Raw genomic sequence first — 26,079 nt, forward strand, 5'->3', positions numbered from 1 at the left:
AATGCCAGATCCAATATACAAGCAGAAACATAAAACAACAACAACAACAACAACACCTTATTTATATTCCTCCCTCTCTCCCTGAGGGGACTCAGAGTGGATCGCAAGAAAAGATGGCAAATATTCAATGCCAGATCCAATACACAAATAGAAACATAAAACAACAACAACAACAATAATAACAACACTTTATTTATATTCCTCCCTCTCTCCCTGAGGGGACTCAGAGCAGATCACAAGAAAAGATGGCAAATATTCAATGTCAGATCAATACACAAACAGAAACATAAAACAACAACAACAACAACAACAACAACACCTTATTTATATTCCTCCCTCTCTCCCTGAGGGGACTCAGAGCAGATCAGAAGAAAAGATGGCAAATATTCAATGCCAGATCCAATATACAAGCAGAAACATAAAACAACAACAACAACAACAACACCTTATTTATATTCCTCCCTCTCTCCCTGAGGGGACTCAGAGTGGATCGCAAGAAAAGATGGCAAATATTCAATGCCAGATCCAATACACAAATAGAAACATAAAACAACAACAACAACAATAATAACAACACTTTATTTATATTCCTCCCTCTCTCCCTGAGGGGACTCAGAGCAGATCACAAGAAAAGATGGCAAATATTCAATGTCAGATCAATACACAAACAGAAACATAAAACAACAACAACAACAACAACAACAACACCTTATTTATATTCCTCCCTCTCTCCCTGAGGGGACTCAGAGCGGATCACAAGAAAAGATGGCAAATATTCAATGTCAGATCAATACACAAACAGAAACATAAAACAACAACAACAACACAACAACAACACTTTATTTATATTCCTCCCTCTCTCTCTCAGGGGACTCAGAGCGGATCACAAGAAAAGATGGCAAATATTCAATGCCAGATCCAATACACAAATAGAAACATAAAACAACAACAACAACAATAATAACAACACTTTATTTATATTCCTCCCTCTCTCCCTGAGGGGACTCAGAGCAGATCACAAGAAAAGATGGCAAATATTAAATGTCAGATCCAATACACAAATAGAAACATAAAACAACAACAACAACAACAACACCTTATTTATATTCCTCCCTCTCTCCCTGAGGGGACTCAGAGCGGATCACAAGAAAAGATGGCAAATATTCAATGTCAGATCAATACACAAACAGAAACATAAAACAACAACAACAACACAACAACAACACTTTATTTATATTCCTCCCTCTCTCTCTCAGGGGACTCAGAGCGGATCACAAGAAAAGATGGCAAATATTCAATGCCAGATCCAATACACAAACAGAAACATAAAACAACAACAACAACAACAACACTTTATTTATATTCCTCCCTCTCTCCCTGAGGAGACTCAGAGCAGATCACAAGAAAAGATGGCAAATATTAAATGCCAGATTCAATACACAAATAGAAACATAAAACAACAACAACAACAACACTTTATTTATATTCCTCCCTCTCTCCCTGAGGGGACTCAGAGCAGATCACAAGAAAAGATGGCAAATATTCAATGCCAGATCCAATACACAAACAGAAACATAAAACAACAACAACAACAACAACAACACTTTATTTATATTCCTCCCTCTCTCCCTGAGGGGACTCAGAGTGGATCACAAGAAAAGATGGCAAATATTCAATGCCAGATCAATACACAAACAGAAACATAAAACAACAACAACAACAACAACAACACTTTATTTATATTCCTCCCTCTCTCCCTGAGGGGACTAAGAGCGGATCACAAGAAAAGATGGCAAATATTCAATGCCAGATCCAATACACAAACAGAAACATAAAACAACAACAACAACAACAACAACACTTTATTTATATTCCTCCCTCTCTCCCTGAGGGGACTCAGAGTGGATCACAAGAAAAGATGGCAAATATTCAATACCAGATCCAATATACAAACAGAAACATAAAACAACAACAACAACAACAACACAACAACAACACTTTATTTATATTCCTCCCTCTCTCCCTGAGAGGACTCAGAGCAGATCACAAGAAAAGATGGCAAATATTCAATGTCAGATCCAATACACAAACAGAAACATAAAACAACAACAACAACAACAACACAACAACAACACTTTATTTATATTCCTCCCTCTCTCCCTGAGGAGACTCAGAGCAGATCACAAGAAAAGATGGCAAATATTAAATGCCAGATTCAATACACAAACAGAAACATAAAAAAACAACAACAACACTTTATTTATATTCCTCCCTCTCTCCCTGAGGGGACTCAGAGCAGATCACAAGAAAAGATGGCAAATATATTCAATGCCAGATCCAATACACAAGCAGAAACATAAAACAACAACAACAACACAACATCAACACTTTATTTATATTCCTCCCTCTCTCCCTGAGGGGACTCAGAGCGGATCACAAGAAAAGATGGCAAATATTAAATGTCAGATCCAATACACACACAGAAACATAAAACAACAACAACAACAACAACAACAACAATACTTTATTTCTATTCCTCCCTCTCTCCCTGAGGGGACTCAGAGCGGATCACAAGAAAAGATGGCAAATATTCAATGCCAGATCCAATACACAAACAGAAACATAAAACAATAACAACAACAACACTTTATTTATATTCCTCCCTCTCTCCCCGAGGGGACTCAGAGCAGATCACAAGAAAAGATGGCAAATATTCAATACCAGATCCAATACACAAACAGAAACATAAAACAACAACAACAACAACAACACTTTATTTATATTCCTCCCTCTCTCCCTGAGGGGACTCAGAGCAGATCACAAGAAAAGATGGCAAATATTCAATGCCAGATCCAATACACAAACAGAAACATAAAACAATAACAACAACAACACTTTATTTATATTCCTCCCTCTCTCCCCGAGGGGACTCAGAGCAGATCACAAGAAAAGATGGCAAATATTCAATACCAGATCCAATACACAAACAGAAACATAAAACAACAACAACAACAACAACACTTTATTTATATTCCTCCCTCTCTCCCCGAGGGGACTCAGAGCAGATCACAAGAAAAGATGGCAAATATTCAATACCAGATCCAATACACAAACAGAAACATAAAACAACAACAACAACAACAACACTTTATTTATATTCCTCCCTCTCTCCCCAAGGGGACTCAGAGCAGATTATAAAGGCTCCTTTATGCTCTTTGGGCAGGGGGTAAAGCAAACCCACCACTGCAACACCAATTATAATAACCAGGCAGATGGCAATGCGATCAATCCCACCATCTACCCCTAATCATAAAGGCAGTCTTTATGGCTAAACAATATGACTGGACAGGGGGCAAACAGATCCCAACACTGTCCCACCTTTAATAAGGAATTCACACCACTTAGGCCCCTCGATGACACTTGAGGGGAGGTCTCTTGATTTAAACCTTCGCTGCCACCATAAATCAAATGAATCAGGAACCCTCTAGCTATTTCAAGATACTAGAAAGGCTTTTCTAGGACCACCAAACACTGTGTATTAACAAGGGCTTCTTTGAAGGGAAACAGGTTGAGGTTGAATAAAATGAAAAGGAACTAAATCCACAAAGGGCACGTGACTCAGGCTTAAGTTTTAAAAATAACAAGGAAAGTTTATTGAAGTAAAAGTTACAGAATGAAGTGAATGCAGTTTCATAAGCTTGGCTGTTACAATTTAAAGTGTTCTTGTTCTTAAAAAAAGCGTAACGGTTGCATGAGAGAATGGTTCTATCTTTGTTACAGTTCCTATACAAAACCCAACTATTTCTTCTCTAAAATAGCTGTAACCAGTCTGCCACAGCCTACTTTGCTGTGCAAACTACAGGCAAGCTGCCTATTCCTAACAGGAACTCCTAAAAGCCTTCTATAATCTTGCTCCCACTCTAACATCAACCAGAACTGAACTGAACTGACAAAATAAGCTCCTCTCTTTCCCTCCAACAGTCTAACTCCGCCCCCCTTTCACAAACCAATCCTGGCTGTTTCAGGGCTGGCCCAGGCCTAGGCCACTCCCCCCTCTCTGAACTGGAGCTTTTCCCTAAACCAAGATGGCTCCTGCAGCTCTCTGCCAGGCCTTCTAAGCTGAAACTACCTAGCCTGTCTCTTCCTAGGCCCTGCCACCCCGGCTGGCAAGGTAAGGGATCTTTACACAGATCACAAGAAAAGATGGCAAATATTCAATGCCAGATCCAATACACAAACAGAAACATAAAACAATAAATTAACCTACATATAACATCATAGACATTAAACATAAATTATATAAAAAACACTTAACATTAATATGAAATCATTCTTAAAATATAATGAATGTAATAATCCTCTTATCTTCTTTAATAATCCTCTAATAACAATAGCTATAAATATATAGCATATTTTTAGAGCTTGGCTGGTTTTCAGTCGAACTCAGCCCCAGTCCAGCCCCAAACATTCCTGGGAGGATTAATCTAATCATTTTCTAATTTTCTAATAACAATAACTATAAATATATAGCATATTTTTAGAGCTTGGCTGGTTTTCAGCCAAACTCAGCCCCAGTCCAGCCCCAAACATTCCTGGGAGGATTAATCTAATCATTTGCCAAGCCTAAAACAGGTTTGGCAGGAAACCTCTCAGGCCAGCCCATTATCTCTGTCTTTCTCCCCTTTTCCCTTCTTCCCTGTTAAGACTTCCAAAACCTCAGGATTTAGGGTTTTTTTAAGGGTAGGATGCATCTCTGGATTCTGCTCTTTGTAAAGAAGTTGTAATTCTGACAAAGCGAAATCCCCATCGGCCAGTCGGAGTTCAAACAGAGCTGATTACTAGGTTCTTGTGGGTTTTTTCAGGCTATAGAGCCATGTTCTAGAGGCATTTCTCCTGACGTTTCGCCTGCATCTATGGCAAGCTTCCTCAGAGGTAGTGAGGTCTGTTGGAAGTAGGAAAAATGGGTTTATATATCTGTGGAATGGCTGGGGTGGGGCAAGGAGCTCTTCCCTGCTGCAGTTAGGTGTGAATGTTTAGCTGATCACCTTCATTAGCATTTGAAGGCCTGCCTGAGCCTGGGAAAATCTGTTGCTGGGAGGTGTTAATCTGTGCCTGGTTTTTTCCTCTCTGTTGTTTTGCTGTTATAATTTTAGAGTTTTTTAATACTGGTAGCCAGATTTTGTTCATTTTCATGGTCTCTTCCTTTCTGTTGAAATTGTCCACATGCTTCTTGTGGATTTCAATGGCTTCTCTGTGTAGTCTGACATGGTGGTTGTTGGTGTGGTCCAGCATTTCTGTGTTCTCAAATAATATGCTGTGTCCAGGCTGAAAGGCACTGCAGACTACTTCAACCAGAGAAGTCAGCCATAGCAGAGCACCTGATGAACCAGCCTGGACACAGCATATTATTGGAGAACACAGAAATGCTGGACCACACCAACAACCACCATGTCAGACTACAACAGAAAGGAAGAGACCATGAAAATGAACAAAATCTGGCTACCAGTATTAAAAACTCTAAAATTATAACAGCTAAACAACAGAGAGGAAAAAACCAGGCACAGATTAACACCTCCCAGCAACAGATTTTCCCAGGCTCAGGCAGGCCTTCAAATGCTAATGAAGGTATTCAGCTAAACATTCACACCTAACTGCAGCAGGGAAGAGCTCCTTGCCCCACCCCAGCCATTCCACAGATATATAAACCCATTGTCCCAATTCCAACAGACCTCACTACCTCTGAGGATGCTTGCCATAGATGCAGGCGAAACGTCAGGAGAGAATGCCTCTAGACCAACAAAAGATTTTCCCAGGCTCAGCCAGGCCTTCAAATGCTAATGAAGGTGGTCAGTTGAAACATTCACACCTAGCTCCAGCAGAGAAGAGCTCTTTGCCCCACCCCAGCCATTCCACAGATATATAAACCCATTTTTCCTACTTCCAACAGACCTTCTCAACCTCTGAGGATGCTTGCCATAGATGCAGGCGAAACGTCAGGTGAAATGCCTCTAGAACATGGCCCTATAGCCCGAAAAAACCCACAAGAACCTAGTGATTCCAGCCATGAAAGCCTTCGACAATACAGAGCTGATTACCTTTGGAAAATCAAATGCCAAACGAGAGAGCTTAGTGATGAATAATAATAATATGCCGGCTGCAAGCTCCAGCACACTAATTCCGTTCGGCATCAGTCTATGACTCCAAATAAGAACAGATAATAAAAGGAGAGAAAAGTTTTCATGCCTTTCATCATCCAATGCTTTAACATTATTTATAGTTATTTATAGTTCTGTTATCTGTAATCATCTATTTATTATTGAGTTTATGCTCAGCTTGCTGCTTCCTTGGGAGGATTTCTGTCTGGGAAGGCAAGATATGAATGGCTGTAATAAATTAAAAAATAATATATCCCATAACCACTGTTCACTGTGCTGCGTGACAATAATTTTCCCTTTTCCAGTGAATGCCCAAGACTGAGCAACTGCAGCCGGGAAGTCTATGACGACATGATCCGAAAGCCAGGAAAAGAGTGTTTGCTCGATGAACCCCCCAAAACGTTCAGGAACAAAGAGTGTGGAAACGAGGTCACCGAAGAAGGGGAGGACTGCGACTGCGGCCTCGAAGAGGTGGGTCTCAGTGGGGAGAATCATGGAATCATAGAATCATAGAATCAAAGAGTTGGAAGAGACCTCATGGGACATCCAGTCCAACCCCATTCTGCCAAGAAGCAGGAATATTGCATTCAAATCACCCCTGACAAATGGCCATCCAGCCTCTGCTTAAAAGCTTCCAAAGAAGGAGCCTCCACCACACTCCTGGGCAGAGAGTTCCACTGCTGAACGGCTCTCAAAGTCAGGAAGTTCTTCCTCATGTTCAGATGGAATCTCCTCTCTTGTAGTTTGAAGCCATTGTTCCATTGTGTCCTAGTCTCCAGGGAAGCAAAAAGGAAGCTTGCTCCCTCCTCCTCCCTGTGGCTTCCTCTCACATATTTATCCATGGCTATCATATCTCCTCTCAGCCTTCTCTTCTTCAGGCTAAACATGCCCAGTTCCCTAAGCCGCTCCTCATAGGGCTTGTTCTCCAGACCCTTGATCATTTTAGTCGCCCTCCTCTGGACACATTCCAGCTTGTCAATATCTCTCTTGAATGGTGGTGCCCAGAATTGGACACAATATTCCAGGTGTGGTCTAGCCAAAGCAGAATAGAGGGGTAGCATTACTTCCTTAGATCTAGACACTATGCTCCTATTGATGCAGGCCAAAATCCCATTGGCTTTTTTTGCCGCCACATCACATTCCTGGCTCATGTTTAACTTGCTGTCCACGAGGACTCCAAGATCTTTTTCACACGTACTGCTCTCGAGCCAGGCATTGTCCCCCATTCTGTATCTTTGCATTTCATTTTTTCTGCCAAAGTGGAGTATCTTGCATTTGTCCCTGTTGAACTTCATTTTGTTAGTTTTGGCCCATCATCTCTCTAATCTGTCAAGATCGTTTTGAATTCTGCTCCTGTCCTCTGGACTATTGGCTCTCCCTCCCAATTTGGTGTCGTCTGCAAACTTGATGATCCTGCCTTCTAGCCCTTCATCTAAGTCATTAATAAAGATGTTGAACAGGACCGGGCCCAGGGGGGAACCCTGCAGATGGCACTCCGCTCGTCACTTCTTTCCAAGATGAAGAGGAAGCATTAGTGAGCACTCTCTGTGTTCGTCCACTTAACCAATTACAGATCCACCTCACCGTAGTTTTGCCTAGCCCACATTGGACTCATGGAATCCTAGAGCTGGGAGAGACCCACAAGGGACACCCAATCCCCTCCTTAATACGACAGATGTGTGCTGTCACACGCTGGGCCTATAATGATTGCCTTTTGAACAGGACGTGCTCTTTGTGCCCAGCGGGAAGCTGGGTTGCCTTGGCTGAGAGGCCCTAAGGATTTTCCTATACAAATTTATTTATTTATTTATTTCGGTTGCTTCTACCCCGCCCTTCTCACCCTGAGGGGAACTCAGGGCGGCTTACAAAAGCAAGGTACAATTCGATGCCCGCATTACGTAACAGCAAAGGACAATAACAACAATTAACAAACAGCAGTTTTAGCAGTAACAATTAACAAAAAACAGTGATTATAAGCGGCAAAAACAACCATAAAACCAATAAAAGCAATAAAGCAATAAAATCAATACCAACCTCATTGATGGTCAGCGTTTCGCAGACTCATAGTTTAAGTTCCAATTTCCACAAATTCTCGGTCCTATCCATCTGGTTTCCATATCTAATTGTCAGGGTGCCCAAAGACCTGGTCCCACAACCACGTCTTTACCTTCCTCCTGAAGGCAAGGAGGGATGTTGATGCCCTGATTTCCCCCGGGAGTGAGTTCCACAGGTGAGGGGCCACCACTGAGAAGGCCCTGCTCCTTGTTCCCACCAGCCTCACTTGTGACAGTGGTGGGGTCGAGAGCAGGGCCTCCCCAAATGATCTCAGATTCTGGGGTGGGACGTAGAGGGAGATACGTTCGGACAGATACACTGGACCGGAACTGTAAAGGGTTTTGTAGGTCAAAACCAGCAACTTGAATTGTGCTCGGAACTGAACCGGCAGCCAGTGGAGATGACACAGCAGGGGGGTGGTGTGCTCCCTGAATGTCGCTCCGGTGAGCAATCTGGCTGCCGCTCACTGGACCAGTTGAAGTTTCCGAACAGTCTTCAAGGGCAACACCACGTAGAGTGCCTTGCAGTAGTCTATACGGGCTGTAACAAGAGCGTGGACCACTGTGGCCAGATCAGACTTCCCGAGGTACGGGCGCAACTGGTGCACAAGTTTTAATTGCGCAAAAGCTCTCCCGGCCACCGCCGAGACCTGGGGTTCCAGGCTCAGCGATGAGTCCAGGATCACTCCCAAGCTGCGAACCTGCGTCTTCAGGGGGAGTGGAACCCCGTCCAACACAGGCTGTAACCCTATACCCTGTTCGGTCTTACGATTGACCAGTAGGACCTCTGTCTTGTCTGGATTCAGTTTCAATTTGTTAGCTCTCATCCAGTCCGACACAGCAGCTAGACACCGATTCAAGGTCTGGACAGCCTCCTTGGTGACAGGTGAGAAGGAGTGACAGATCTATACAAAAGTCTTCAGATGCTTGAAAGGTTTAACAAAGTCCTTTATCATTGCTTAGATCTTCAACAATTTAAACAAACACTTCTCAGATCTTCAACAAGTCAAACAAATGCTTCTTAACTTGCCCAAATGGACAGGTAACTGGTTTCGTGAACTGTTTCTTTTCTTTTAAGAGGAAAACCCTTTTTAACCCCTCCCAGGCAATCTACTTTCTCTGCTTGCTGGTGTGGGCTCTACTCCCGGCTCCAATTGCTTCTGGTTCCCTGAGTAGACCTACCAGCCAAGGCTTTGTAGATTCTCCACCTGGAGTTCTTGTTGATCTTTTCCACGAAAGATGTGGAGCTGTTTCCCCGGATGCATTTGTTTCCTCCGGATGCTGTGAGAAACGAAGCTTGTCTACAGATGGAGCTGATCCATGTCCTGTAGCTAAGCTTTCTGTTGGAACCCAGATCAGGAAACAAGACCATAAGATATTAATCCACCACGTTTGACTGTAGGAAAAAATAATCCTTTTTTATTGATAAAAAATGGTTACAAAATAGAGGAAAATACAAAGTCCAAAAAGCCACAGTAAAATTCAGCAGTCAGGAATATCTATGAACTAGATCAAAATTCCAAAAGCAACATTAGAAAAACCTGGAACCTGTTAGCATCTCACTAACCGTACTTGGAAACTAGAAGCCTCTGGGAATGCAGGCCATGGGAACTGGGAAATCTGCCAAGGTAATGCCTCAGTCTAAACGATGCTTGATCTAACGAGAGAGCCCGGGGAGAGACACTTAAAACTAAAGAAACTGTTTCGGGACATGCCTCCGGACTTTGAAGCCTGGGCCTCCCTTTCCTTTAATCTGCTTGACCTTCGCAGACTCTGCGATTCACTCCTGTTTTTCCAAATCTGTCCTTTTCTATCCTCATTAAGGAACCCAGGTGTTGGCTCCTCTGGAGAGCTATCACCGCTTGATTCAGAAACATTCCCATCAGGATGCGTAGTTTCACTTTCCAAGCCACTGACCTCAGAATTAACAGTTTCAACAGTTTCCAAACCATCAGGGACAAATTCATGTTCAGTAGCCTGTTCAGTTGCATCAGGAAATACAATCATGGAATCATAGAATCATAGAATCCTAGAGTTGGAAGAGACCTCCTGGGCCATCCAGTCCAACCCCATTCTGCCAAGAAGCAGGAAAATCACATTCAAAGCACTCCCAACAGATGGCCATCCAGAATCAGGTTCAGGTTCACACACAGGCTGAACCCCAACACTTTCCACTATAAGACTGAACTAAAAATGGTTCCCTTTCCCTCCCAGAGCCCTGGAAAAGGGGCGGAACCAAAACTTAACAGTGATAGACAGGTCATTGGCCCTATAATTGCAAACCAAGGGAAGCCACCTTACTGCAAAATGCATGGAATCTTGGAATATATGCAAACACTCAATAGAAAGAAAATGAAGCTGAAGCTCCTGGTACAGCCGTACCAGCACAAGATGTTCATATATTTCCACATGGCTCTCACATCTCCTCCCAACCTTCTCTTCTCCCAAGCTAAACATACCCACCTCCTTCAGGCTCTCCTCTGAGGGATTCATGGCTTCCAGACCTTTGACCATTTTGACGTCTCCCTTCTTGCTCATCTCCTTGAGTTGCTCATCTCCTTGAGTTGCAAAGGCCCAGGACTGGACACAGGGCTGTTCCAGGTGATGCCTGAACCACACATAGAATCATAGAATCATAGAATCATAGAATCAAAGAGTTGGAAGAGACCCCACGGGCCATCCAGTCCAACCCCATTCTGCCAAGAAGCAGGAATATTGCATTCATAGAATCCTAGAATCAAAGAGTTGGAAGAGACCTCATGGGCCATCATCCAGTCCAACCCCATTCTGCCAAGAAGCAGGAATATTGCATTCAAAGCACCCCTGACAGATGGCCATCCAGCCTCTGTTTAAAAGCTTCCAAAGAAGGAGCCTCCACCACACTCCGGGGCAGAGAGTTCCACTGCTGAACGGCTCTCACAGTCAGGAAGTTCTTCCTCATGTTCAGATGGAATCTCCTCTCTTGTAGTTTGAAGCCATTGTTCCATTGCGTCCTAGTCTCCAAGGAAGCAGAAAGGAAGCTTCCTCCCTCGTCCCTAAGACTTTCCCTCACATATTCATGCATGGCTATCATGTCTCCTCTCAGCCTTCTCTTCTTCAGGGTAAACATGCCCAGCTCCTTAAGCCGCTCCTCATAGGGCTTGTTCTCCAGACCCTTGATCATTTTAGTCGCCCTCCTCTGGACACATTCCAGCTTGTCAATATCTCTCTTGAATTGTGGTGCCCAGAATTGGACACAATATTCCAGGTGTGGTCTAACCAAAGTGGAATAGAGCATGGGGAGCATGACTTCCCTGGACCTAGACACTGTGCTCCTATTGATGCAGGACAAAATCCCATTGGCTTTTTTTGCCGCCACATCACATTCCTGGCTCATGTTTAACTTGTTGTCCACGAGGATTCCAAGATCTTTTCCACACGTCCTGCTCTCAAGCCAGGCATCGTCCCCCATTATGTCTCTTTGCATTTCGTTTTTCCTGCCAAAGTGGAGTCTCTTGCATTTGTCCCTGTTGAACTTCATTAAACAACCCCTTCTCCGGGGCAGAGAGTGTGGTGGAAGCTCCTTCTTTGGAAGCTTTTGAACAGGAGCTGGATGGCCATCTGTCAGGGGTGCTTTGAATGCAATATTCCTGCTTCTTGGCAGAATGGGGTTGGACTGGATGGCCCAGGAGGTCTCTTCCAACTCTTTGATTCTGTGATATTATTATTATTATTATTATTATTATTATTATTATCTTTTCTTAATGAATTAGACTGCTTTGCATTTGGGCCTCAGTTTGCAGTCTTGGAAGAGGAAGGGAATGGACAGAATGGAGGACACTTTGAAAGTGGGGTATCAGGGGATTAGGGAGGATGGCCCCCCGAATGGCCAGGCTCAGCTCATATGGAGGTGGTGGTGCAACCCCAGACCTATGTTTGCATGCCAGAGGCAGATGTGTATCATCGTGCATGATTGACAGTGCCAGTCTTTCTTCTCCTTCCTTCCTCAGGACATAGGAGAAGGCATCCTGAGTCTGTTCATGAAACCCAACGCGCAACCTTTGGCCATGAGGCAACAGCATGAAGTACGAGGACCAATAGAGAGCAGGAATGGCGTTCTCCACCAAGTAGACTTTTCTGCCTATCACGTGGATGATGGTGGTGGTAATCCCTCTGTTGTCAGCGTGATGGGGACGTGGTGTGGAATTGCATCTCTCGGCCACATGACCATATAATGCAGTGTTGATGGGGCCTTCAAATGCCGTGGCTCAGTGGTATGGAATGAGGAAGAACTTCCTGACTGAGAGCCATTCAGCAGTGGAACTCTCTGCCCCGGAGTGTGGTGGAGGCTCCTTCTTTGGAAGCTTTGAAACAGAGGCTGGATGGCCATCTGTCAGGGGTGATTTGAATGCAATATTCCTGCTTCTTGGCAGAATGGGGTTGGACTGGATGATAGCCCAGGAGGTCTCTTCCAACTCTAGGATGAACTTCCTGACTGTGAGAGCCGTTCAGCAGTGGAACTCTCTGCCCTGGAGTGTGGTGGAGGCTCCTTCTTTGGAAGCTTTGAAACAGAGGCTGGATGGCCATTTGTCAGGGGTGATTTGAATGCAATATTCCTGCTTCTTGGCAGAATGGGGTTGGACTGGATGATAGCCCAGGAGGTCTCTTCCAACTCTAGGATGAACTTCCTGACTGTGAGAGCCGTTCAGCAGTGGAACTCTCTACCCTGGAGTGTGGTGGAGGCTCCTTCTTTGGAAGCTTTGAAACAGAGGCTGGATGGCCATCTGTCAGGGGTGATTTGAATGCAATATTCCTGCTTCTTGGCAGAATTGGGTTGGACTGGATGGCCCATGAGGTCTCTTCCAACTCTTTGATTCTAGGATTCTATGAATCCAAAGAGTTGTAGTTTTCCAAGGCCTTCTCTGCCATTCCTGGGATTATATAGCATTGAACCATGCTGTATATGGTCTGTGTAGACTCATATAATGCAGTTCAGTGCAGTTAAATGGTGTTATATGTGTCTACACTGACTATATAGAATGATAGAATAGAATCATAGAGTTGGAAGTGAATATGTGGACCATCTAGTCCAACCCCATTCTGCCAAGAAGCAGGAACATTGCATTCAAAGCACCCCTGACAGATGGCCATCCCGCCTCTGTGTAAAAGCCTCCAAGGAAGGAGCTTCCACCAGACTCTGAGGCAGAGAGTTCCATTGTTGAACAGCTCTTCTTACAGTCAGGAAGTTCTTCTTCATGTTCAGGTGGAATATGATTTCCTGCTATTTGAATGCATGGCTCCATTGAGCTCTAGTTTCAAGGGCTATATGGCCATGTACTAGAGCAGTGGTTCTCAACCTGGGGTCCCCAGATGTTTTTGGCCTACAACTCCCAGAAATCCCTGCCAGTTTACCAGTTGTTAGGATTTCTGGGAGTTGAAGGCCAAAAACATCTGGGGACCCCAGGTTGAGAACCACTGTACTAGAGGCATTCTCTCCTGACGTTTCGCCTGCATCTATGACAAGCATCCTCAGAGGTAGTGAGGTCTGTTGGAACTAGGAAAGTGGGTTTATATATCTTTGGAATGACCAGGGTGGGACAAAGGACTCTTGTCTGCTGGAGCTAGGTGTGAATGTTTCAATGTGTCTAGAGGAGGGCAACTAAAATGATCAAGGGTCTGGAGAACAAGCCCTACGAGGAGCGGCTTAAGGAGCTGGGCATGTTTAGCCTGAAGAAGAGAAGGCTGAGAGGAGACATGATAGCCATGTATAAATATGTGAGAGGAAGCCACAGGGAGGAGGGAGCAAGCTTGTTTTCTGCTTCCTTGGAGACTAGGACGCAAAGGAACAATGGCTTCAAACTACAAGAGAGGAGATTCCATCTGAACATGAGGAAGAACTTCCTGATTGTGAGAGCCGTTCAGCAGTGGAACTCTCTGCCCCGGAGGGAGTGTGGTGGAGGCTCCTTCTTTGGAAGCTTTTAAGCAGAGGCTGGATGGCCATTTGTCAGGGGTGATTTGAATGCAATATTCCTGCTTCTTGGCAGAATGGGGTTGGACTGGATGGCCCATGAGGTCTCTTCCAACTCTTTGATTCTATGATTCTATGATTCATGTCATGGTGACCCCCAACCATAACATTGTTTTCGTTGCTACTTCATAACAGTCATTTTCCTACTGTTATAAATCATAATGTAAATATCAGATATGCAAGATGTATTTTCATTCACTGGACCAAACTGGGCACAAATACCCAATGTGAATTCTAGTGGAGTTGGGGGAGGATTGATTTTGTCATTTGGGAGTTGTAGTTGCTGGGATTTATAGTTCACCTATAATCAAAGAGCATTCTGAATCCCACAAACGACAGAATTGGGGCAAATTTCCCACACAGAACCCCCATGACCAACAGAAAATACTTGAGGCCATCCAGTCCACCTAACAACCCAATGTATGTCCTTCAATTAAAAAATGATTTTGTCATTTGGGAGTTGTAGTTGCTGGGATTTATAGTTCACCTAAATTAAAGAGCATTCTGAACTCCACCAATTATGGCATTGAACCAAACATGGCATACAGGATTCCCATTACCAACAGAAAACACTAGAAGAGTTTGATGGGCATTGACCTTGAGTTTGGGAGTTGTAGTTCACCTATATCCAGAGAGCACTGTGGACTCATGCAATGGTGGATCTGGACCAAACTTGGCACAAATACTCAATATGCCCAAATTTGAACACTGGTGGAGTCTGGGGAAAATAGATCTTGACATTTGGGAGTTGTAGTTGCTGGGATTTATAGTTCACATACAACCAAAGAGCATTATGAACGCCACCAATGATAGAATTGGCTCAAACTTCCCATATGGAATCCCCATGACCATCAGAAAATACTGTGTTTTCTTATGGTCTTTGACGACCCCTCTGACACCCCCTCGCGACCCCTTCAGGGGTCCCGACCCCCAGGTTGAGAACACTGCTGTATATGGTCTGTGTAGACTCATATAATGCAGTTCAGTGCAGTTAAACGGTGTTATATGTGTTTACACTGACTATGTAGAATCATAGAATAGAATCATAGAGTTGTAAGTGAATATGTGGACCATCTAGTCCAACCCCATTCTGCCAAGAAGCAGGAACATTGCATTCAAAGCACCCCTGACAGATGGCGATCCCGCCTCTGTGTAAAAGCCTCCAAGGAAGGAGCTTCCACCAGACTCTGAGGCAGAGAGTTCCATTGTTGAACAGCTCTTCTTACAGTCAGGAAGTTCTTCTTCATGTTCTGGTGGAATATGATTTCCTGTCATTTGAATGTATAGCTCCATTGAGCTCTAGTTTCAAGGGCAGCAGAAAACAAGCCTGCTCCCTCTTCCTCATGGCATCATTTAACATTATTTATGCAGTGGGTTGTTGTAGGTTTTTTCGGGCTATATGGCCATGTTTTAGAGGCATTCTCTCCTGACGTTTCACCTGCATCTGTGGCAAGCATCCTCAGAGGTAGTAAGGTCTATTGGAAATAGGAAAAGGGGTTTATATATCTGTGGAATGACCAGGGTGGGACAAAGGACTCTTGTCTGCTGGAGCTAGGTGTGAATGTTTCAATGTGTCCAGAGGAGGGCGACTAAAATGATCAAGGGTCTGGAGAACAAGCCCTATGAGGAGCGGCTTAAGGAGCTGGGCATGTTTAGCCTGAAGAAGAGAAGGCTGAGAGGAGACATGATAGCCATGTATAAATATGTGAGAGGAAGCCACAGGGAGGAGGGAGCAGATCAAGGGTCTGGAGAACAAGCCCTATGAGGAGCGGCTTAAGGAGCTGGGCATGTTTAGCCTGAAGAAGGGAAGGCTGAGAGGACACATGATGAGGGCCATGTATAAATACGTGAGAGGAAGCCACAGGGAGGAGGAGGGAGCAAGCTTGTTTTCTGCTTCCCTGGAGACTAGGACGCAATGGAGCAATGGCTTCAAACAACAAGAGAGGAGATTCCATCTGAACATGAGGAAGAACTTCCTGACTGCAAGAGCCGTTCAGCAGTGGAACTCTCTGCCCCGGAGTGTGGTGGAGACTCCTTCTTTGGAAGCTTTGAAACAGAGGCTGGATGGCCATCTGTCAGGGGTGCTTTGAATGCAACATTCCTGCTTCTTGGAAGAAGGGGGTTGGACTGGATGGCCCAACTCTAGGATTCTATGATTCTATAGCCCTGTCAGATGGCCATCCCACCTCTGTGTAAAACCCTCCAAGCAAGCAGCTTCCACCAGACTCTGAGGCAGAGAGTTCCATTGTTGAACAGCTCTTCTTACAATCAGGAAGTTCAGGTGGAATATGATTTCCTGTCATTTGAATGCATGGCTCCATTGAGCTCTAGTTTCAAGGACAGCAGAAAGCAAACTTTCTCCTTCTTCCTCACGGCATCATTTAACATATTCATACATCTCCACCTTCATGGAAGTCTTGCTGGGAAGATTCTTGTCTAAGTATTTCTTGTTTCATGATTTGAATCCTTGGATTGTAGGAATGCCTACTCATGCCTTGGATTAATGTTTCCTGGACTTTTTTTTATGGTCTTCATAGAATCATAGAATCAAAGAGTTGGAAGAGACCTCATGGGCCATCCAGTCCAACCCCCTGCCAAGAAGCAGGAATATTGCATTCAAATCACCCCTGACAGATGGCCATCCAGCCTCTGCTTAAAAGCTTCCAAAGAAGGAGCCTCCACCACACTCCCTCCGGGGCAGAGAGTTCCACTGCTGAACAGCTCTCACAGTCAGGAAGTTCTTCCTAATGTTCAGATGGAATCTCCTCTCTTGTAGTTTGAAGCCATTGTTCCGCGTCCTAGTCTCCAAGGAAGCAGAAAACAAGCTTGCTCCCTCCTCCTCCCTGTGGCTTCCTCTCACATATTTATACATGGCTCTCATCATGTCTCCTCTCAGCCTTCTCTTCTTCAGGCTAAACATGCCCAGCTCCTTAAGCCGCTCCTCATAGGGCTTGTTCTCCAGACCCTTGATCATTTTAGTCGCCCTCCTCTGGACACATTCCAGCTTAGAGTCAATATCTCTCTTGAATTGTGGTGTCCAGAATTGGACACAGTATTCCAGATGTGGTCTAACCAAAGCAGAATAGAGGGGTAGCATTACTTCCTTAGATCTAGACACTAGGCTCCTATTGATGCAGGTCAAAATCCCATTGGCTTTTTTTGCCGCCACATCACATTGTTGGCTCATGTTTACCTTCCTGTCCACGAGGACTCCAAGATCTTTTTCACGCGTTCTGCTCTCGAGCCAGGCCTCATCGCCCCCCATTCTGTATCTTTGCATTTCATTTTTTCTGCCAAAGTGGAGTATCTTACATTTGTCACTGTTGAACTTCATTTTGTTAGTTTTGGCCCATCATCTCTCTAATCTGTCAAGATCGTTTTGAATTCTGCTCCTGTCCTCTGGACTATTGGCTATCCCTCCCAATTTGGTGTCGTCTGCAAACTTGATGATCCTGCCTTCTAGCATTTCATCTAAGTCATTAATAAAGATGTTGAACAGGACCGGGCCCAGGACGGAACCCTGAGGCACTCCACTTGTCACTTCTTTCCAGGATGAAGAGGAAGCATTAGTGAGCACTCTCTGTGTTCGTCCACTTTGCTGAACCTTACCCTGGACTATTTTTGCTCCTGCTTATCTTCTCACCTCATTGGATTTACTTATTCCTTTAAAGTGATTTTTTACTTTGCTGTTTTTTTTTTAATTATCTTCAATAAAAGGATTGTTTTCCAACCAATCCGAATCTATCCCAGCATCCCCTTCCTCATCTTTTGAGCACTCAGAATCTGACCAGGCTACAACAGGACAAAATCTTTGGTTACAAATGCTTGATTTCTTGTTAAATCTAAGGCAAGGCGATGGGACAATTAAAATCCCTGTCTGGAAAAATTCTACGAAGTGTACAAAATAATAATAATGAGGAGCGGCTTAGGGAACTGGGCATGTTTAGCCTGAAGAAGAGAAGGCTGTGAGGAGACATGATAGCCATCTATAAATATGTGAGAGGAAGTCATAGGGAGGAGGGAGCAAGCTTCCTTTCTGCTTCCCTGGAGACTAGGACGCAAAGGAACAATGGCTTCAAACTACAAGAGAGGAGATTCCATCTGAACATGAGGAAGAACTTCCTGACTGTGAGAGCCGTTCAGCAGTGGAACTCTCTGCCCCGGAGTGTGGTGGAGGCTCCTTCTTTGGAAGCTTTTAAACAGAGGCTGGGTGGCCATCTGTCAGGAGTGATTTGAATGCAGTATTCCTGCTTCTTGGCAGAATGGGGGTGGACTGGATGGCCCATGAGGTCTCTTCCAACTCTTTGATTCTATGATTCTATGATAACCTTTGCTATGATTATTTGTAATGAGCAGGTAATAAGAGCGGGGTTTTCTTTCTTTTGACAGGAACAAGGTGAATCAAAGGCTGATGTAGCATTTAGAGGATTTAGTGTAAGTTCTGTTTTAAATTTTTAAAAATAAGTATTGCCTATGAATGTGATGTTAAAATGAGAAATACACGTTGGGTTTCTCTCTTTTGGAAATCTTATTTGGAAATCCAAAATATTCCAAGAATGTAATTATTTTGCAGCCACTTCCATCTTTGGGGAAAGGGGGCTAGTTACTAGGGCTGGGAGGTTTCGTTTCGTTAATTCGTAATTCGTTAATAATTCGTTAATTTTTTTAATTACAAAACGATAACGAACCATTCTGGAGCAATTTTTTTTAAAAACGAATTTTTAAATAGTTTTGTAAATGATTCATATTTCGTTATTGTATTCGTTTTGTTATTGTTTTGAGGTCGTTTCGTTATTATTTCCGCATGTCTGGGGCAAGTTTTATGGTTGTTTCATAAATGCTTCGTATTTCGTTATGTATTCGTTTCGTTATTGGTTTGAGGTCGTTTCGTTATTATTTCCGCATGTCTGGGGCAAATTTTATAGCTGTTTTTTGTTTAATTAGTGAAAAAAATTATAATATCACACCAACAGTCAACAACAGAGGGAGAGGGAAGCTTCAGAAGTTTTTTTAGCGTATTGCGCGATCGTGGCCGCCATTAACAAATCGATTCGTTATTGTTTCGTTATTGTTTTGTAATTTTTTTACCATTTATGAAATTTCGTAAATATCGAACTTTTTTAAGGAAAATTTCGGAATTCTTTTAAATATCGAAATGCAAAAAACCCCAAAAAACGAATCGATTTTAGAAACACATTTTTCCATTGTTACCCAGGCCTACTAGTTACACATCTTTTTGTTTTAGAAGTGTTATTTAAGGGACAGTATTGATCAGTATTGATAGAAGTTAGTGCCATGACAATCTCTTTATTTGCAGGAATGCCGAAGGAATGGTTGCTGTCAAGACGACTGTAAAAGTAAGCCAGGCATTGACTGCCTTTTTGGACCTTGCTGCAAGAAGTGCAAGGTGAGATAAAAAGCAACCATGGGCGCATCTGCATTAAAGAATTAGTACAGTTTAACACCACTTTTAAATGCCGCGACTCAATGGGAATGATGGGAGTTGATGGGAGTTGGGAATGATGGGAGTTGTAGTTTTACAAGTTCTTTAGCCTTCTATAACGAATGTAGCATGACTTTATTTGGGAAATACAATATTCCCCAAAAATAAAAGGCTGCAATAGAAAACTGGCACTTTCTTCCTGGCCCAAAAAACCCTTTTTGAAAGTGCACTGGCACTCACCCACTTAGAAGCGCTGATAAGCCCTTGGCTTACTTGGGGTATCTTGTGAAAGTGTGATGGTTTTAGCCCTCAGGGTTGTGTTTCTGAGCTACCCTTTTAAAGATAGTTCTTTAAAACATACGCTGCCACCATTTAGTCCTTGTTTTCTGCTTAAAGCTGCCTTTGAACCTTTAAGCACAGAGGCACACTTGAGTCAGATGTAATGAAAAATAAATAATGAAGTTTATTTACAAGAGCAGGAACAATTCAGGTACAAAGCTTGGCTGTTTCAGAGATTTGTCTTGAATGTGTGTGGTTACATAAAGCAGTTCTGACTTAGTTAAACTAGAAACACTTCTTGCTCCCTCCAAACAAGAATACTGACAGGATAGTTTCTCTGACAGTAATTCTTAAAGCAGCACAGATAGTCCTAACCTGGATCTATCTTTCTACTCCCCAGCTATCTTCCTAATAGCTGTTAACTTCCTACTAGCTATCCCCGCTAGTAACTCTGGCCAAACTCAGGCCTTTCTCTCTCTCTAACCCTCTAATCTCCTAACACCCTTTCCCTTCGACACCCAAGTTCAATCTCCTGACAGGGATTTAAAAACAATTTTTCCCTTTTGCCAAGTTAGGCTCCGGCCACTCTAACTTAGCCAATCACATTCCTCTCTCATTTCCCTCCAAAGCTGCTTTTACTAAACATGCCCCCTTCAGGAAATGAGTGACTAAAATGGATCCCCCTGGCACCCTTTCCAATATGGCTGCCGAACCTCTTGGTCCTACTTCTTCCTAGGCTTCTCTAAGCCTAACTGTTAGTGCATTCACTACATCTTCTCTGTCAAAGAGAGCTGCTGCCTCACCAAATGACAAGCATTGGGTGAGATCAAACTGCATTCATCTTGCAGTGTAGATGCACCCAAAAAAAAAAAACACATTCTTTTTTTTAAAGGAAAAGTAATTTTGCACTTTCAACCATAGAATTATAATGCACTTTATTTATATTCTGCTCAATCTCCCCGAGGGGACTCAAGAGTGGATTACAGTATACGCATATACAGGCAAATATCCAGTGCCATTTATACAGTGAACAATGTAACACAATACACAATACACAAACAAAGGCAAAGATTTCGCTTTCCATCTCCGGTGTCTGGAGGTGATGCTCAATTCTGGCCATGTGGAGGTGCTCTTGTTCCATTTCCAAGCCAAGGAACCTGTTGTCTGTAGACCTTCCTGGTTGTGTTGCCAAGCAGTACCTATTGTTATATTCACATTTTTGCATGTTTTCAAGCTGCTAGGTTGGCAAAAGCTAGGGCTAACAGCAGGAGCTCACCGCAACCTGTGCCTTTGAATTGCTGACTTTCTCATCAGCAGTTTTTCTGCAGCTAGCGGTTTAACCTGCTGTGCTACTGCATTCAGCAAACCAAATCTCAGCTTTGAATAAAAACTTTGGAAAAGAAAATAGTTCAGATTCAAGCAATTGCTATAAGCCCAGGTTCCTCCAGAAAAGATAGGATGGGTGGGTGCAGCAAAAGCTAAAGTGTCTTATCATGAAACACTTCTTTATTCCAAGCTAAACATCCCTAGCTCCTTCAACCATTCCTCATTCAGTTTTGCTTCCAAACCTTTGATAATTTTGGTGGCTCTTCTTCCATATTCTTCTTGAAATGCTTTTCCCAGAATCATAGAATTATACAACCACAGAATCCTTGAGTTGGAAGAGGCCTTGTGGGTCATCCTGTCCAATCCCCTGCCAAGAAGCAAGAAAATTGCACCCCCAACAGATGGCCATCTATAACAATGCAGCTGAGTAGTAGAGAGGATTTTAAATAATTTAATTTATGGACGGGGTAATATAGAAAAAGAAAATCCCAACACTGCTCAGCCAAAATATAATGATGACACCACCATTACAGACTACTTCACTTAAAATATAGAGAGAGTATGGTTGTTGAAATCAACTGTCTATTTAAAAGCTAGGAACTGGGAACCACTGGGACTGAGAGACTTAAAATGATTCTACAAAAGATAATAATAGTAAACAGGCTGAGATATTATTGACAGTTTTGATCTGTGAACACCCACTGTGCCACTAGCGTTTTCTTAGAGGCTGTTAAAAGCTGACTTGAATAAGGTTTTGACCACAAAGGTATTCACACTGAGGCTGGTATAAGTTGATAAAAATAACAAGAATGTTTATTGAACAGGCTTGAATTATTCAGGTACAAATGCTTAATGGTTTCAGTAAAATATTGGCATAAAAAACTTGTGGCTGCATTTGAGTAAAGATCTTAAAAACCTCTGGGTTACAAGTCTTAAAAGTTTCAACACAGAAAATTACTTCAGGAAATGAATCTCTGAAAGTAACTCCCAAAGATCCCCTTTAGGAATCTAGCCAAAATCCTGAACTAGACTTCCTTAGGAAATGAACAGACCACACAGTATTCTAGCTATATTCTCGATAGCTATTCTGAATACTACACAAAAGACTGACCCAAACTTCTTCAAAACCCAAACTGCTCTCACTAACCCCCCACACTTCTTCTCTCTACATTTTCCAAACTCCCACTGGCAAACTGGGACCTCAAACCTCAGTTTAAAAGACACTTTCCCCCTTTAGATCACTTAGGCTCCATCCCCATCTTTCTAACCAATCCTAGCCTTCTGATTTTCCCTCCTAGACTAGAACACACCTCCTTAAGGCAAATCTAACCTAAGATGGCTTCTCCCTTTCTCCCTTTCCTAAAATGGATGCTGTGGCTTCACCACTCCCTTAGGCTTTTGCCAGCTAGCTAAGGGATTCATTAAAACTTGTGCACCAGCTGCGCCCATACCTTGGGAAGTCGGATTTGGCCACGGTGGCACACGCTCTTGTTACATCCCGAATAGATTACTGCAACGCGCTCTACGTGGGGTTGCCTTTGAAGACTGTTCAGAAACTTCAATTAGTCCAACGGGCGGCGGCCAGATTACTCACCGGAGCATCATACAGGGAGCATACCACCCCCCTGCTGTGCCAGCTCCACTGGCTGCCGATCCAGTTCCGAGCACAATTCAAGGTGCTGGTTTTAACCTACAAAACCCTTTACGGCTCCAGCCCAGCGTACCTGTCCGAACGTATCTCCTTCTATGTCCCACCTCAGAGTTTAAGATCTGCGGGGGAGGCCCTGCTCTCTGCCCCACCTTTATCACAAGCGAGACTGGTGGGGATGAGGGACAGGGCCTTCTCGGTGGTGGCCCCTTGCCTGTGGAATGCACTCCCGGGGGAGATTAGGACATCAACATCCCTCCTTGCTTTCAGAAGGAAGCTAAAAACCTGGATGTGGGACCAGGCCTTCAGGTAAGCTGGCAGATGGACAAAGACAACCAATGACGACCAGAGTAGGAAAGGATAATGACAATGCTAGATGGATTACGGACTATGGATTGGTGAACATTGACCACAAGATGATTTTATTGCTGCTAGTATATTGTTTGACTGTTTTAATTAGTTATAATTGTTGATATTATATGGTAAATTTGTGTATTGCATATTGTATATTGTATTGTATTTTGTGAATTGTGCCTTTTTTGTAAGCCGCCCTGAGTCCCCCCTAGGGGGTTGAGAAGGGCGGGGTAGAAGCACTCCAAATAAATAAATAAATAAATACACCATCCAACCAACAACTAAGAGCTCTTCACCTGAATACAATGTTGCTCTCACCAAGAATTGTACCAGCAGGAACCACTTTAAAAGTCCTCCATCCCTCCCATGACATCATTTTGCATACACCTGCCTTTCCTCTCCTTATCTCTAAGCCTCTGTATTTATTGCATGCTTTGTCTCCTCATTTCCAAGCACCTTGATCTGAACACAAGAGTTATTCCAGGGAAGGAAAGGATTTTGGCCACTTAGGTTGACAGTGGTTTCTGGAGGAAAACACAAACGTTTTATCTTTATGCCACTGGAGAACAGATAGACTCACCGTATCTGTCACTGATTCCCCCTGTAGTTTTCCAAAGAGGGGACTGTGTGCCGGGAAGCCGTGACAGAGTGTGACCTCCCCGAATACTGCAACGGGACATCTGCCGAATGCCCCGTGGATGTCTACAAGCAGGATGGGATGCCTTGTAGCGACAGCAACAGCTGCTTTCTCGGCAACTGCCTCGACCTCCACAAGCATTGCGTGGCTCTCTTTGGCAAAGGCAAGACTGGCGTCTTTTGTTGCAAAGCAACATATGGTATTGTCAAAGGCTTTAATGGCCGGAATCACTGGGTTCTTGTAGGTTTTTCGGGCTGTATGGTCATGTTCGAGATCAGTAGGTACTGCTGAAGTGGGAAAGTAATGGTGCTCCATGCAGTCATGCCGACTCCGTGACCTTGGAGGTGTCTACGGACAACGCCGGCTTAGAAATGGAGATGAGCACCAACCCCTGGAGTTGGACATGACTGGACTAAATGTCAAAGGAAAACCTTGACCTTTACCTTATTGAAACATTTTTTCATTTGATCACACGGGGCTAATATATATCGTTGTGTGCCTTGAAATCATTTACGACTTCTGGTGATCCTAAGGCAAGCCTATCACTTGCATACTTTGCATTTATGGCAGTGTTTCTCAACCTGAGGGTCGGGACCCCCGAGAGGGTCATGAGGGGGTGTCAGAGGGGTCGCCAAACACCATCAGAAAATACATTATTTTCTGTTGGTCATTGGGGTTCTGTGTGGGAAGGTTGGCCCAATTCTCTCATTGGTGGGGTTCAGAATCCTATTTGCTTGTAGGTAAACTATAAATCCCAGTAACTACAACTCCCAAATGTCTAGGTCTGTTTTCCCAAACTCCACTCGTGTTCACATTTGGGTATATTGAGTATCTGTGCCAAGTTTGGTCCAAATCCATCATTGATTGAGTCCACAGTGCTCTCTGGGTGTAAGTGAACTACAACTCCCAAACTCAAGGTTAATGCCCACCAGACCTTTTTAGTATTTTCTGTTGGTCTTGGGAGTTCTTTGTGCCAAGTTTGGTTCAATTTCATTGTTGGTGGAGTTCAGAATGATCTTTGGTTGTAGGTGAACTATAACTCCCAGCAACTACAACTCTCAAATGACAAAATCAATCCCCACCCAACTCTACCAGTAATCAAATTTGGTTGTATGGGATATTTGTGCCAAATTTGGTCCAGTGAAAGGAAATATATCCTGCATATCAGGTATTTACATGACGCTTCATAACAGTAGCAAAGTTACAGTTACGAAGTAGTAACGAAAATAATTGTCTGGTTGGGGGCCACCACAACATGAGGAACTGTATTAAGGGGTTGCGGCATTAGGAAGGTTGAGAACCACTTGTGCTGTCGCACACTGGGCCTGTGCATAAGTCTATAGACAGGACATAAATTCTGTGTGCCCAAGAGGACGCCCGGGCTGCCTCAGATTAAAGGCCTTTGGATTTCCTTAAAACAGAGTCTTTAGATTGCTCAAAGGTTCAACAAAGTTCTTTATTAATGAAAACAAACAGGTACTTTAAGGCTTTCTTAACAGCCTATTGACTCTCTCTCAATCTTGTCCACAGGGAACAGGCACTATCTTCATAACTGTAACTAATGGGGAAATCCTTAACTTCTAATCTGGGCAGTCTGTCTTTGCCTCTGTTGGCGTGGAGCCCCTGCACCCGGTACCAACTGCGTCTGGCTTCTGCGAGTGACCCTTACCAAGCAGAGCTTTGTAGACTTCCAGGGGGAAAAGAGTTCAGGTTTCCGTGATGGCTGACTGAAGTCCCTCAGCAAAGGAGCCGTAAGGCTGTATAATCCGCGGCCAAGCTATGGGATCTTTCTCCCCGGCCAAGTTGTAGAAGATGAAGCTTTCTACAGGAGCTCTTGGTTTTATGTCCTGTGTGAAAGGCCTCTCTGTGTGGACTGAACCCAAAATGGCTCCTATTCCCTCTAAAACCCAAAAGGGGGGCGGGACCAGGGAACCTAACTACAATTGACAGGTGGCCTGCCCCTATGATTGCAGCCAAAATAAGCCACCTGTCTGCACAGTCCCTGAAACTTAGGACTACAACAAACATTCAGTGCAAAGCAAACAAAATTGGAGCTCCTGGTACAGCTGTACCTGCACACCACTGCTTTATGGCATCCTACCTTCCTCCTTTCTATTTCCTCCCTTTCTTTCTCTGTGCAGCTGGTAATGTAGGTCAGCCATTTGCTTTCCATGTA

The 26,079-nt window shown here is 43.7% G+C and overlaps 1 protein-coding gene across 1 annotated transcript; it reads left to right on the forward strand.

Annotated features, from left to right (window-relative positions):
* The first annotated feature begins 6,466 nt into the window (after positions 1–6,466).
* On the forward strand, positions 6,467–26,056 carry LOC132780502 (disintegrin and metalloproteinase domain-containing protein 26A-like). Its single transcript, XM_067466211.1, has 6 exons — positions 6,467–6,626; positions 12,199–12,273; positions 18,606–18,650; positions 19,534–19,623; positions 23,874–24,143; positions 26,045–26,056. Exons 1-6 carry the CDS (start codon positions 6,507–6,509, stop codon positions 26,054–26,056), a joined length of 612 nt encoding a protein of 203 aa, XP_067322312.1. The 5' UTR covers positions 6,467–6,506.
* The last annotated feature ends 23 nt before the right edge of the window (positions 26,057–26,079 follow it).

Source organism: Anolis sagrei, chromosome 3 (genome assembly GCF_037176765.1).
Source record: "Anolis sagrei isolate rAnoSag1 chromosome 3, rAnoSag1.mat, whole genome shotgun sequence".
In the NCBI taxonomy this organism is placed as follows: domain Eukaryota; kingdom Metazoa; phylum Chordata; class Lepidosauria; order Squamata; family Dactyloidae; genus Anolis; species Anolis sagrei.

Excerpts from the sequence above, each read along its gene's own strand:
- LOC132780502 (XM_067466211.1), top strand. The coding sequence starts at position 6,507 with ATGATCCGAAAGCCAGGAAAAGAGTGTTTGCTCGATGAACCCCCCAAA. Across the intron at positions 6,627-12,198 it reads GCGACTGCGGCCTCGAAGAG|GACATAGGAGAAGGCATCCT; the intron begins GTGGGTCTCAGT and ends TTCCTTCCTCAG. Across the intron at positions 12,274-18,605 it reads CCATGAGGCAACAGCATGAA|GAACAAGGTGAATCAAAGGC; the intron begins GTACGAGGACCA and ends TTCTTTTGACAG.